The following is a 13846-nucleotide window of genomic DNA, read 5'->3' as shown; positions in this document are numbered from 1 at the left end:
TAAAAAAATTCACCACTTCACGGCAGTCATGAGGGATGCAGTATTTGGAACAAGAGGACCTATAAAATGCATCTTTACCTCAGAAAGCTAAAATAAGGCAGACTATATAAACCAGTTAATTCAATTTGTCTCTCATCCTGTGAAGAAAGAGTAATAAATTTCCTCAGCTCAGCTAGTCACCGGTTGGGAATGCAAAAACACACTCTCTAATCAAGGAGAAGGATTTCCGGCAACAGTCACAAACAACTTGGGTGTATAAAAGCATCAACACATCTGGGCTTTCTGGATCGAGTTGTCTCCATCTTGGGCAAGTAGTAGCTTGACATTACCTCCTTCCCACAATTCCTCAGCTACCAAGTCAATTTCAAGCTGGCAGAGGTCAGATACCCAGTGCAAGTTCTGATGGACGGCCTGGGCTAGCTTTTGCCTTGGCTCAGCACAGTTGTACCTGTGCATTTTAAAAGTGATTTTGTTCCTTAATAATATAGCCCTCGACATTCTCTTCCTATACTTTTCTCAAACAACCTGGTCCTTCACTTTGACCCGAGAAAGATAGCAACAATCATGTACGCACTTACTTGAGACCAAGTCCTATCAAAGCGAGTGCAGCAATGAGCAGCAAGAGGCCAGCTCTGTCACCACTTTGAAGGGAATCAAAAAATTATCTTTCTCTATTCAGAGAATTGCTACTTACTAAGTGGTGTAAACAATGAGTAACTTTACCAAAGCCAGGTATGAATGAAAAAGCCAAAACCCCACTATTGATAGTCTGCATTCAGTAATGGAACATTACAACCCCACACATGTCTACTTAGAAGTAAGTTCAATGGGTTCTTACTCCCAGTGAGTATAGGATTGCAGCCTAAATGAAGAGAGGGTCCATAAGATTTGCCTGTTTTATTTGAATTATAGAAACACAATTTTGTTTGCGGATTTGGCCTTTGTTCAGGCTTAAATTTCCGAAGAACTGAAAAAGGAGACACAAATGATAACAGTTTCTTTGGCTTCAAGTGTTTTAAAATAAATAACTCCAAGCACGGACAAACCCACACACAATTTAACAAGGTTTTTTAATTTAATTCTAAATAAAAGAGATAAGAAATAATAAATCTTCAATAAAATATATAAAATTGTACAAGGCATCCCTTTCAAAGGGATTTTAATATACTGGGGGTGAAAGGGTAGAACTGAGCTAATGGATAAGGTTCACAACACAGCTTGTAGCGGGGCAAAAACAAAACAAAACTCCAAAACAAATCGTGTGGCCCTTTTTCTTTTATAAACATGCCAAAAATACATCTTTGAGAAGTCCTGTCTTCAACAGTCTGCATCCTCTATAGACACTTTACCATGACGTTTAGCAATAGTAATAATAAAATAATTAGAATAATAAAAATGGGTTATTATAGTACCAAGTACACTAAACAGAACTCTTCCAGCCTGAAAACAATATTAAAAGCCTGGGAAGGTGAGTCCTGTATTTAGAGTCAGTGGCACTATGTAGTTTCCATAGGTTGGTTTGTTTGTCTGGATCTATGGGTGTTTCAAGAAACATTTAAGCACAAATTCATTTCTATAAGCTAATAATGGTTAAAACACAGAATATTGCAATAAAAACAAAACAACTTTGCAACACGGTTTTGATAGTCTCTCTGCACATGAATGCAGACATGTACACACACACATGCACACACACACACTTCTGAAAAGCAACACCTCTTTTCTTCATACCTCTATTTTGTTCCCCCTCCTGATATCTTTCCAAAAGTCAAGTACTTGACTGTAAGTGGCAATTCTGAAGCAAACCAGGGGAGAACGGGATCAGGACAGAACTCTTCTCAAGCTCTCGGCCTGCCTTCTTGGCCACTGCATACATACAAACCCCTTATTTGATGTCTTATAAGCAAGAATAAACTGCAGACTAAGGATGAATAAAATTATCATTGGCATTAATCCTTTGCATAGTAGGTCCCTTTATCTGGATCAATCCCATTTATTCCAACGGAACTACTCTAGGTCAAATATTTGCAGACTGCCTTGCTGGATGCCCAGCCTTCTGCATTCAAGATACTCCAGTTGCCTACACGTCCATTTAAGGCCTAGACTGCAACATAGAACCCAACCGGAAATGCAGAAACTAACTCCTTGCCTCTACTTGAAAGTCTGCGTTTATTTCCAAAGTTGGTCTTAGAAATAAAATCCACGTTTATATCTAAATTTCCCCCACCAAGTCAAACAACACATGGGAACGTACCTACAGCCACATTTAAATGCGGAGTAAGCGCCGCTGAACAGAGTGGGACTTACTTCTGAGTAAACATGCATAGGATCAAGCTGCAGCTTTCTCGCCTTAAAGAATGAACTGCTCCTATTTTGAAAAACAAAACGTGGTTTGACACCCCACTGCAAACATCGCGGGGAAACAGAAATGCTGTGAAAATGCATGATTTAAGTATTGATTCCTTTCCTGCCCCGCCCCCATGTGCAGTATATAAACAAACTATATTACTTTAAGCATGTATGTTAAAAAAAACCCCAACCCTTCTCTTTCAGGATCAGATTCTAAGTGTTGAGATCACACCTGGCTGGTTCCCCAGCCTGCAGAATACAGGCTCTGCTTATTGTTTCAAACTCCTATAAACTTGATAAGGCACATACAAACATGCAGAAAAATGACCAGTAATTGGCTTTTGTACTGCACTCTTGAACTGGGCAAGATCCACCAGAAAGTCTCTGATTGCGCCGCTGCTTTGCTTTCTGATCTTCTTACGATAAATGGTACATGCTATATCCGACGGGAGTAGCATAGAGTCCTACAGGTGGGATGGGAAGCACAGGTCTGTGAAAGGGATAAGATGCTCCATAGAGTGAGGCCGCCTGGATAGGGGAGTTGATGGGGAAAGGAAGGCTAAAGCCAGATGGCAACATGGGCTTGGCTGCCATTTTCAATTTCTCCAGCTCTGCTTCCTGCAGTCTCTTTGCCTTGGCCCTCCGGTTTTGGAACCAGATTTTGACCTGGGTCTCTGTGAGGTTCAGCGAGCTTGAAAACTCAGCCCTTTCGGCAATGGAGAGGTATTGCTTCTGGCGGAATTTGCGCTCCAAAGCCAACAGTTGGGAAGTGGTGAAAGGTGTCCGGGGCTTCCGGTTGGTCTTGTGCTTCCTCAGCGTACAGGCTGTGGGACTCAGGTGTCCTGGAAAGGAAAACAAAGATCAGTTACCAAAGCTGGGAGCAGGGGGGGGGAGTGGATGATCACTGCCAAATGTCGCAGCAAAAGCAGCTTCTTCTCTCCTTTTCAGCATATGGTAAAAGGTAAAGGGACCCCTGACCATTAGGTCCAGTTGTGGCCAACTCTGGGGTTGCGGCACTCATCTTGCTTTATTGGCAGAGGGAGCCGGCGTGCAGCTTCTGGGTCATGTGGCCAGCATGACTAAGCCGCTTCTGGCGAACCAGAGCAGTGCACGGAAACGCTGTTTACCTTCCCGCCGGAGTGGTACCTATTTATCTACTTGCACGTGATGTGCTTTCAAACTGCTAGGTTGGCAGGAGCAGGGACCGAGCAATGGGAGCTCACCCCGTCGCGGGGATTCGAACCCACAGCGCCACCCGTGTCCCTTCAGCGTATGAATGGGGTATAAATGATAATAGCGGTACAATCCTAGCCATGTCTACTCAGAGGCAAGTCCTGTTTAAATCAATGGCTCTGACTCTTACGTACATGGGGCGAGGGCCGCATGCTAATAGTTTTTAAAAATCATGATGATGATGGTAACAAGCAGAATAGTCCATTACTGGCTGCACAAAGGCAACCAGGCCCAATTGTACCGCCCACCCCCCAGACATCAAAACACTAAGATAAGACAGTTGGCTTAAGAAGAACGCATGAGATTATGTTTATGTGAGGGCAAATATGAAAGAAAGCAGAACACAGGAAATTCTGACACACCAAGAAGGACCCCTTTTTTAAAATGGAAGATGGGAATGATACGTTAAACTTTAAAAGGGATAGCCTATATTTCTGCTTATAATGTGGATGTTTGCAATCTGGCTGTAGCAGACACATGTTGTTCTGTGAAACTACTGTGCCCCCTATTTAAAAAATCTGATGCGGGATCAAAGCAATGAGCCATCTATTACATTTCTTTGTATGCTTTAAATCAGGCATGTCCAACTTTCAAGAGACTGATCTACTCCCACTATTAAAAAAACTGGCGGTGATCTACCTATTGGATTGACCAAAGTTGTTGAGTTTTTTGGGATAAATCAAAGATTTTTGGGGGGGAGAGGCACCCGAAGATCACAATCTACCTGTTGGCCATCCCTGCTTTAATTCATCTACACAATATATCCTAGTTCAGTTGTTGTTTTTTGAAGAGGGTTCTTTTTGTCTTCCTTGTTTGAAACCTTCAGAAGCTCAGCTAATGTAATGAAGACAGTACACAGGGATCCCCCCCCCAAAAAAATAGTAGCCTGTTTGGAAACTATCCTAGCTATTTTGCACATCACCTAGCAGCAGATTTGGGTCTGCTATCAGGCATACACTTGACAGGAAGCCACACTTGACTGCAGGTGCCTGAGGAGTCTACATGTACAATATAAGCATTTGCCATATTCACATCTTACGTTTTAAATTGTATGCTTAAAACATATTGGGTGTACAGATAGAAAACAGAATAGAATACTCCTGATCTATTCCCCTCACTCAGTGAGGATCTTAGAATCCACCAAGCAAGTTTTAAACATATTTTAAAAGGGTTATTGCATGTTCTGCTATGCTCCACTCCTAGCACCAGTAGGAATCCAATGGGTATTTATTTCTGTAATTTCCAATAGATGGTTAAGGGTTCCCAAAGACCAATTATTTAGTAATAGCAACAGCCACTTTCCCCATCTGCTGAAATAAGAAAACTAAAGAGGAGTAGACTTTTGCGTGAAAGGACTGTAAGCTCTGTTTTTGTACTGAAAACAAATCCCTGAGCCCAGATTGTTCTTTAATACTAATTGTATGTCCTTAGCACTTGGTTCTGGCCGGCAGATCTAGTGAAAAACAAAGGAGATCCGATAAGCTCACGTCTGCTGTAAGGGATACAGAGATTTAAGGTGAGCAGATGGAGGACTGTGAAGGTACACTGACAAGTCTCATATCCTTAACAACAGTCAATATGGCAACAATGTTGGCTCCAGTGTTCCCGAATGCTATAGGATGTGATTACAGTAATATTACAGCCCACCTGCATCCCCATATCACTGTCAGGCCTTTGCAGAACCTCATGGAGAGCTTTAACGAAAAATCTACTGCAAAGATACCATCTTACTGAAACAAGACTGTTGCCAAAACAGCTGGTCACCCTTCTTTTGTGCAACAATGCCCTCTATGTATGGTATCCTAGCGAAGAGTCCTACAAAAAGTCTAGGGCATCTGAAAACCTCTGGTCAGAAAATCAGGTGCATAACCTGCCCCCAATGCGCTCATCTTAGTAAGATCTGGGGAAGCAAGAACTTCTAGGGGCCCTTACTGAAGTGGGAAGTGGAACGTGTTACTAAAGGAAAGAGTTAGTAGTTGGCTCTGGGTTTTTTGATTTTTTAAAGTTTCATAAAGGATAGAAATAAATGCATCTCCAGCCACTAGTTGTTATGATTTATCCAGCATGAATTACATATTTTATCAGAAAGTTTAGCTGAAGCTTTGCCTGAGGACACGGGAGTCCGACAAGGTCCCCCCCCCCTCTCTGTAACTGCTCTAATTGCCAAGCCTTTCATTGAAATCAATGGTAGACTTGTGATCTGGGAGCAAAGTCTTGACGGTTCTCCCCACCACCACCATTTTAGATCTCTGTATTCTAAGCCAGCAACAAAAAATGTAAAAGGAAGTCGACACACTGATTCAACATGTACTTTTTATGACATATGCTTATATATATATATATATATATATATATATATATATATATATATACAAACATCTGTAGCTAATACAGGCAGTGGAATTTGTTTCATATCTTGTTCCATTACAACCCAAAGCCTGTAATTTACATAGTAATAGTCCCGACTCTTTTTAAAGCATAATTTACATTTCAGTAGCAGGACTTTCAGGGCTCAGCAAGGCTATGAGAAAAGCAAGGGAAAGGCATAAATAGGAATTGCCATCATCAGGATCCTAAGACTGTATTCGACATGAAATTAGCATATACTGTTATTGGGACTTGCAAGTACTTGTGATGAACATCACAATCTTAAAGAGACCACTTGCAAATTTACAGTATAATTCTATGTCTGTTCACTAAGCACTTTCCAATGGGACTTACTCTTTAATAAGCTTGCTTAGGATTGCAGGCTTTAGAATTTCAGAATAGTTTTGTGGGAAATATTGGTTTAAGAGGCAAACGCTGTCTAGAATAGAATTAAACCTAAGATTGTTTAAATAGCTGGCACATTTCAGAATAAATGGTACTATTGTCACAGTAAGGATTTGGAAGGGATAATGTTTTGCTTCTGGTTTTTTCTTTTTTTGGTTTTTTTAAAAGGAGGTGATTTTTTTTAGGGGGTGAAAAATACAGTAAAGTTGAGCTTGGATATGCATTTATGTGTCAGGAAGCCCCATTTAAATCAATGGGGTTGATTCCTAAGTGTGTGCATGCATGCAGAGAATGGGTAGAGAGAGTAACTTCATTCACAGCTTTATCCCATGCTTATGTTAGGATCGTGCTGTAAATTAAGTTTTACCCAGATACCCAAAGATAAGTGATTTGTAGCATGGTATTTAGGAATGACATTCATCGTTTACATAATGCAACGAGTGGGTTGTTATTGGAACATATTAAGAGAAGCATTCCGTCTTTCCCAAGCCCGCACTAATTAAAGCACATGTTGATTTGCTAATAACTGTCACACATATTTGTAGCTGAACAAAGATCATAATTAGAAGGCTTATTTCTAAAGGCACAGCTAGATATTGCTCAGGAAAACAATACGCTCTCCTGAAGTTCAGGAATTGCTTTTTTGCAAACCGCATAATCTCTTTAAGGCGCCATGAAAACAAGTTTCAGTGTTTCCCAGGAGAATTATTCAGTTATACAGGAGCACGGAGTTTCATGGAAGCGTACCCCCAAATTAGTGTGCATAGGATTGCAGCTTTAATAAAGGAGGTTCTGTTAGGCTTGTATCCTTGGATCTAGATGTGAAGAAGGGCAGATTAAATGCCATTTGTTTTAAGTGGTAACAGGGAAAGCGCAGCTTTTCAATCTGATAATATTTGGAAAAATACTTTTCCAGATAATGGGTGCTCTTAACTTTTGCCTTTAACAGGAACTTTCAAAATACAGTATTACAGCTGCTGCACTAAAATCTATGTAATTATAATCAAAAATGATCTCCTAACTATGCATACTGTCTGTACACCTAGAAAACCTTAATCCATTTCCCCTTTATTTCTGATGAATATCCCCACTCCTCCTTGTCATGTGGTGCAACAGTTTCAAAGATATTGAGAATCTACAATGTTAACTTTACTATCAGCATACCCCTATACATTTATACAGGAATAGATCATATTTTGTACTATAATATCTTATTTGTGCATTTTTAAAAACCCGCCATTCCTATTTCCTCTCCTTTTACTATTTTCTTGAAGTGACTTTCATTTTATTTTATTATCCAGGAAAGCTATACTCTCACTAGATAACTCCTATTTTTTATGCGGAAAATAAACAAGTTTTGGAGTCAACCAGACCTGAGACACTGTCTAAAGCAATTTAGTAATTTTTTTTATAGACGCTAAAGAATGGCAGTTCCACTATTCAGAAAGCTCCTCTGGGATTTTTTTCACTCCCTTAACTTTTCTTCAGTCGGAAACGCATTCCATTGAAATTTCCATTGAAATCAGATGAACTATAACTTTTAAATGAAGTTGTCTTAAGATGGGAGTTGGATTCTTTTGATGAGTGTTCTCTTAACCCAAGTTGGCTTCATGTCCTGAAACCCAAAAGCAGGCAAAAGCACCACAGACATGAAATAATTCTGTGGAAAGCTATAAACAAATACACTGAAATTCCAGTGGATACTTAAATATGCTTCGTTTTGATAAAACAAACCCACACTCACAAAACCCTTTGCCAACTATTCATTTTTAGAATTACAAAGAGTTTCTGATTGCTTAGGGAAACTGGTAAGAAGTCTGTGGCTGCAATCCTAATGCTACTTAACTGGGGATAAACTCCATAATAGCAAGTCCTGCTGAATTCAGAGTGGACACGGTTAGGCTTGCACTATCAATAATGATGCTATTCAGATTTAGAATAAACAGCAAATTTCTGGCCTTGGGGTGGCCGTGGTCAGTGTGTAATCCTATGCCAGTTTACTTGGGAGTTAAGTCTCACTTAACTCAGTGAGAATGACCTCTGAGCAAAGGTGTGCAGGATGAGGCAACAAGGCAAGGGAATGCAGAAAAGAAAAAGCTAGGCCTTGATTGCCTTTGGGGGGAACTTTACCAAATGCAAGCGGAGAAAAATCAGTATAGAAACATAGATGATGAGAACAACTCTTCCTTGCCACCCATTTCCCACCATCTGGGGGGGAAATATAGCAACTTGTACTCCGATTCAGCTTAGCTGGAAGTAAACTGCATTAAAAGAAAGTGTGCAGTGGAAGGTTAAAACATATTTGTTCTGGTACAAGTTTTTCATGGGAGAGATCCCACTTTGTGGTGGATGAAATGAACTCTGGCCTATGAAAGCAAATGCCACAACAGACATTTAAGGTTCCATCAGGTTCTTTGTTCACATTTCTATTAGTGGAATTTATTTCCAATTAAGCAGACTTACAACCAGAGTATCAATTTGCTATTTTTCTGCTGCATACAAAATGTTTTCCGAGAGAGGAACAGCTTCTGGGGGAAAATATAGGTGTTACTATGACCACAGTTACCCATTTAGCATTAAAAGTAACACAGTACCTTCCATTATCAAGACCACCAATATCCAAAGAATGAAATGAAGCAGAGGTGGGTTGCGATAAGGACAGATGTGTGCATGCACTTCCACAACAGTATCAAGAACTCTGTTATGAGCGTAAAGAGAAAATTGTAGAAAATGAAATAAAGATGGATCAAAGGCATTAAGAAAAGCCATGGTTGGGCAAGAGGGAGGAAGTCACACTTTTCCGTCTCCAAACAGATTTCAGAACTTTAGCCGCAAGACTGACAAACAGAATAAGAGATCAAGATGAAAAAAATATTTAAGGGAGATTGGAAATGTTTTGTTGACTGTATTTGGAAAATCACTGTAAGCATATTAAAAAGGTAACAGTAGCAGAGTAAATTCAGCAGTAACCATTATTGAGATGTAAAACTGAGAAAATGAAAATATAGGGATTAATTAGAATATGTAATGGAAAAGAAAATAAGTGAGCCATGGAAAGGATGGGGGAAAGTCAAAACTAAATGTGTAATTGGTATTTGGGTTATTATCAACTGTTTTAATGGTGAAAATTATAAATAAAATATTAATAATAATAAAACAGGTTTCAGAACATTGGAAAACTGTCCAGAAACCTGTCCCAGGAAACTAGTGCTCCAAAACAATGTGGTTTGCAGAAACCTCCTTAAGCGAAGAGACCTTTGAAAGCCAAGGAGATGGGCGATGCTGTCACTGAGCGCATTTCCTCACAGCCTGGAAACTGCCGTCCAGGTTCAATGGAGCTGGCAGTTCTCGACTAGTGAGGAAGAAACAAGAAGGCTGATCTTTCCCGCTTCTATCTTCCCCATTTATTCTGTCCCTGGGCTAAGTTTGGAGGCCCTACATGGGCCCCATTGAGAGAGGCGCGCAGTTAAATGTAAAGAGAGAAAGCCCGAGGTGCGCGGAGGAGCCGGAGGCTGCCTGCTCCCGCTGCTGCAGGTGCACCAGGCGAGGCAACCGAGGGAGATTAGAAGAAACTACCGTCGATTCCCCGCCTTGCCAGGTTTTTGCCTACCGAGAAGACAGCGCGGGGGGGTGGGGTGAACTACTGCAAAAATTAAAATGACTGAACTAGGCGAGAGTCACTGAAAAGACGTCGCGACAGAAAGGAGAGATTCTACTGCGATCCATCATCCTGGGGGATGGGGGCAAACAGCCTAGACGCGGTAGCGCAAGACCATCTCCCTCTTGCCAACGGCAGCTGGAAGGAAGGAGGCATGACTAATGCGGCGAGGAGAGGGTCGCTGGCGCTGGAACAGCCGGCTCTCGAGGCGTCTCGGCCGCCGGAGGGCAGTTCCGGGCGGGTCCAGCCTAAGGAAGATCGCGGCGGGAGCGCGCGGAATTCTTTGGTCATTCTTCTGTTCCTTACTACGTGCAAACCAAATGAAGGCTTGGCCGCAAAAGCTGGCTATGGGGTTGAAAGGGCTCTCTCCTTGTTCCCTGGAATCGGGCTTTCTGCTTCGCCCTGCAAAAGCGCCTTTCCCGAGACACTAGGTTGAGGGATCCGGCGCAGCGCCTCGCTCCCCTCCTCCTGCTGCTGCTGCTGCCCCGAAAGTTCGGATCTGGAGGGAGTTCAGACTGCGGCGAAGCGGCTGGTCCCTCGACGGCCGGAGAAAGAGTCCTGCTAACTATTTCCTCCCCTCTACCCACACCCCCTCCATCCCACACCCCCCGAGGGATGTTTTCCCTCGCAACCCTCCCGACCCCGAGACTCACTTGGGGGAGGGGAGTATCTGCCGGCCTCCGGGATCCACGACGAGCCGTCCTCGGAGTTCTCGGACTTAACCGACGACGTCTCGAAGGTTTTTGTAAGCCCCCCGGGGCTGGCCGCTTCCCTGGCGCCGTGACCCGGCAAGAGCAGGTTCCTGGAAGTGCCCAAGCCCGCCCCGTCGAGGCCGCCACTGCCGCCCGTCTCGCGAAGGGGCTTCTTGTCGGACATGAGCGCCTCGACGCTGAAAGGCAAGCTGGACACCTTGACGGGGCGCCGCTCCTCGGGCCCGGCGGCGGCGGGGCCCTCCTCGTCGGACGAGAACACCTCCTTCGCCTTCGACGGAGAAGACATCGCGGCGCAGCTTCGCGACGATCGCCGCCTCGAGAGCTGCTGCTGCTGCTGCCGCCCGGCGTCCCCTTCTGCCCGGCTGCTGTTGCTGCTGCTGCTGCTCCTCGGTCTCCCGACCCCTGGATCTCTCGCGCTCGCTCCCGGACGCACTAGCTCGGCTCGCCGCAGCCCCGAATCAGCCAAGCAACTTTTTTTTCCTCCCCTTTTTTGGGAGACTTCTGGCCGTTTCCTCCTCTGGGAAGTTGAGTAAGCGCGGCTCGGCCAATGGGAGGCGCCTCCAGGTCGTGACGTCACGCGCTGACTCACGCCATTGGCTCCGGACGGGTCGGAGCGAAGGAGTTTTTTTTCCCCTCCCCTCCCCCGCACTCTGCCTTCCTTTTAAATAAATTAGAAGTTAATGACACGGGCAGCGAGCGGAGCTGTGTGATTAGGGAGCTTTCCAGCGCTGTAACTTTGCCAAAACAGGAAAGTCAGCGGAGTAATTAGGGCCGATGATACGAAGAGGAAGCTCGGAGAGGGCAGATCCCACCCCCATCCTGCTCGCTCGCTCGCTCGCTCTCTGGAAAACTCCTGCCTTCCCGAAAGCGAAATCTGCCGGCCAGCAAGAGTCCTGGCCGGTGAGCCCTGGCAACCCAACGCTCAAGAGCGCACCGAGGCCCTGCCAAGGTCATCGACTTCTTATATAATACTCAGATTCTCCCGAAATAAAAATCCAATGAATGCCCCCCGCGGGCCATCTTGCCTGTTCCAGGGGCGCCAGCGTGGCGCGTTCAGGCAGCGATCGCCCACAGCCCATAGTAACCTAAGGGGGCCCATCATCACCATCAATAAGATCTTCCTCCCAAGAAGGGGCATCGGGGGGCAGGGGGTGTCTTGTAGGGACCCCAGAAAGGGTGGCAGCGAAGCGATGGCACGTTTCACTTCCAGGTTGCAGAGGGGCGGCTGGGTGGGTGAAATGGACGTAGTGGTCAAGGTTCTGTGCGCGCCTTTATCGGTAAAGGAAGCGGCCTCCTTTCCAAGCGCCCCTCCATAACATTGCATATCATGCTGGAGAATAAACACGGGCGCAAGGAAGGTGCGCTTCCAAATTCAGAAGGGGACAGATGACTTTTTATTTTGGGGAGTTGGAGACCCAGCATTATTTTCCAGACAGGGCCTTTCAGAACTCTACGACCAGTACTTTGAACGAGGTAAACGGATAGTCCAGACCAGCTGAGTGAACCGGAGGGGAAGGGGTGGGGCAGGAGCATCAAAAGGCAGACCATTTGGGATTTAATCCGTTCCAATAAACTCCTCTGCACAACATCTCTAGACAGTCCTTTGGATGGATCGTATTAGCAGTAAGGGAGGACTCCTTTACTGCTTACTAACATCTCCCTGCAGCTGTAAGTAGTCTATTATAAGAGAACAAATTAAATGCATTGAAGAGGGACCGATAAGTCCTCCCCCCGCCGCCGCCAATGATTAAGTTAGTAATGTAAATTGCAGGCGCCTAACCCTTGATGACAAACAGATGCATCTTTAATAAGCCGGGAGCCTGACTCTGCACTCCTTCATCGGCCAGCGCATCAAACAGCCTCCAGGATGCCCGCGTATGTCCTCGTCCCACTTTTCGACTTCATCCCATTTAAGCCAACGAGGTGTGTTAATTTTAAAGTGACATTTCAATTGCCAGCCCGAGAAAAGCAAATCATTTTTTTTTTGCTTCGTAATTAATTTAATGTCGTAATGATAGCAGCTTAATTATCCGTTGGTAACTATTGTTGGTTATTAAAACGTGGAGGGGTGTGTGTGTGGGAACAGAAGTGTCAGACAGGCAGGATTATAGCTCGGCTGCTCGAGCGATCGAGAGTCCCAGGTAGCGTTGAGGAGGAATCTGATGGAGGAAAATCTATTCTTTAATTCTCCTCGCTCATCTTCTGCAATATTTACCACGACAATAAATCCCATTTACTTGCAATAACATTTCTTTTCGAGTTCCGCGTGGTTTGTTTAGGATGGGGGGGTGCGCGTGTGCGTAAAACGAATGCAAGGCTGAAGTCTTCCCGTGTTCTTCACCTCCAGGGAGGAGAAACCGTGAAAAATACAAAACTATTAACCCTTGATAGGCTTAACATAAAAACCCCTGACTTTATTGTCGTGTGTTTCTGCATCGCTGATGCTAGGAAAAGTTTGTTCTAATTGTTCTTAAATGTTGTTGCTCTTTCCATGCTTGGAAGTGCAGGGTGAACTGAAGGATGGGGGGATGGGGACGGAGGAGCTTTTCTTGCCTACCCCACCACTTTCTGTCCATCAGTCCATCACTTCCATTGGGACAGGCGGACGCTGTGCATCATCTTCTCTAAAATCTGCTTTTAGCTCTCATTATTTTCCCGGCGTGATCGTCAATATTTCTTCTTTAAAATGATAGTTAGGTACCTTCAACCAGGTACCAAGGATTACTGCTTCCGCCTTCATGAAAGGGGCTCTCCAGTCGAGGACTGCCGGAAGCTTTTAAGTGATTGTGTACGTGCATCTGCGGAGGGTACGAGAGACAGTCGCTCTGCTTTGAAAACCTAATCTATCCCTGCCACCTCCACTCTATTCCCACCGCAGAGTCGCTTCTAATGGCGAAAGGAACGTTGTTTGGGGTGCAGCCCGCTTTCCAGTGAGACCATGATAACATAGCTGTCAATGTTTTCCTTTTTTTTTTAAAGGGAAATTCCCTTAATCCGAATAGGATTCCTCGCAAGAAAAGGGAAACGTTGACAGCTATGCATGGTAATGTTGCAGCCATTGATTTGCAAGGTTCTGGACTGCCCCTTTCGAATTCTTGAAGGGCCGTACACGCAAAGGCGC

General features: G+C 44.3%; 1 protein-coding gene and 1 long non-coding RNA gene across 2 annotated transcripts; one reads left to right on the top strand and one right to left on the bottom strand.

Moving 5' to 3' along the window:
- Positions 1 to 1056: 1056 nt before the first annotated feature.
- Positions 1057 to 11011, bottom strand: MSX2 (msh homeobox 2). The gene is made up of 2 exons (XM_053376632.1): positions 10666 to 11011; positions 1057 to 3191 (listed from the first exon to the last, which is right to left on the bottom strand). The coding sequence occupies exons 1-2, from the start codon at positions 11009 to 11011 to the stop codon at positions 2767 to 2769; spliced, it is 771 nt and encodes a 256-aa protein (XP_053232607.1). The 3' UTR covers positions 1057 to 2766.
- A 204-nt stretch (positions 11012 to 11215) lies between these two features.
- On the top strand, positions 11216 to 12973 carry LOC128407807 (uncharacterized). Its single transcript, XR_008328908.1, has 2 exons — positions 11216 to 12393; positions 12497 to 12973. It is a non-coding gene; the product is annotated as an uncharacterized LOC128407807 (long non-coding RNA).
- Positions 12974 to 13846: the final 873 nt, after the last annotated feature.

The sequence above is a fragment of the Podarcis raffonei genome, chromosome 2, assembly GCF_027172205.1.
Source record: "Podarcis raffonei isolate rPodRaf1 chromosome 2, rPodRaf1.pri, whole genome shotgun sequence".
In the NCBI taxonomy this organism is placed as follows: Eukaryota; Metazoa; Chordata; class Lepidosauria; order Squamata; family Lacertidae; genus Podarcis; species Podarcis raffonei.
This window is presented reverse-complemented; position numbering and strand designations above follow the sequence as displayed.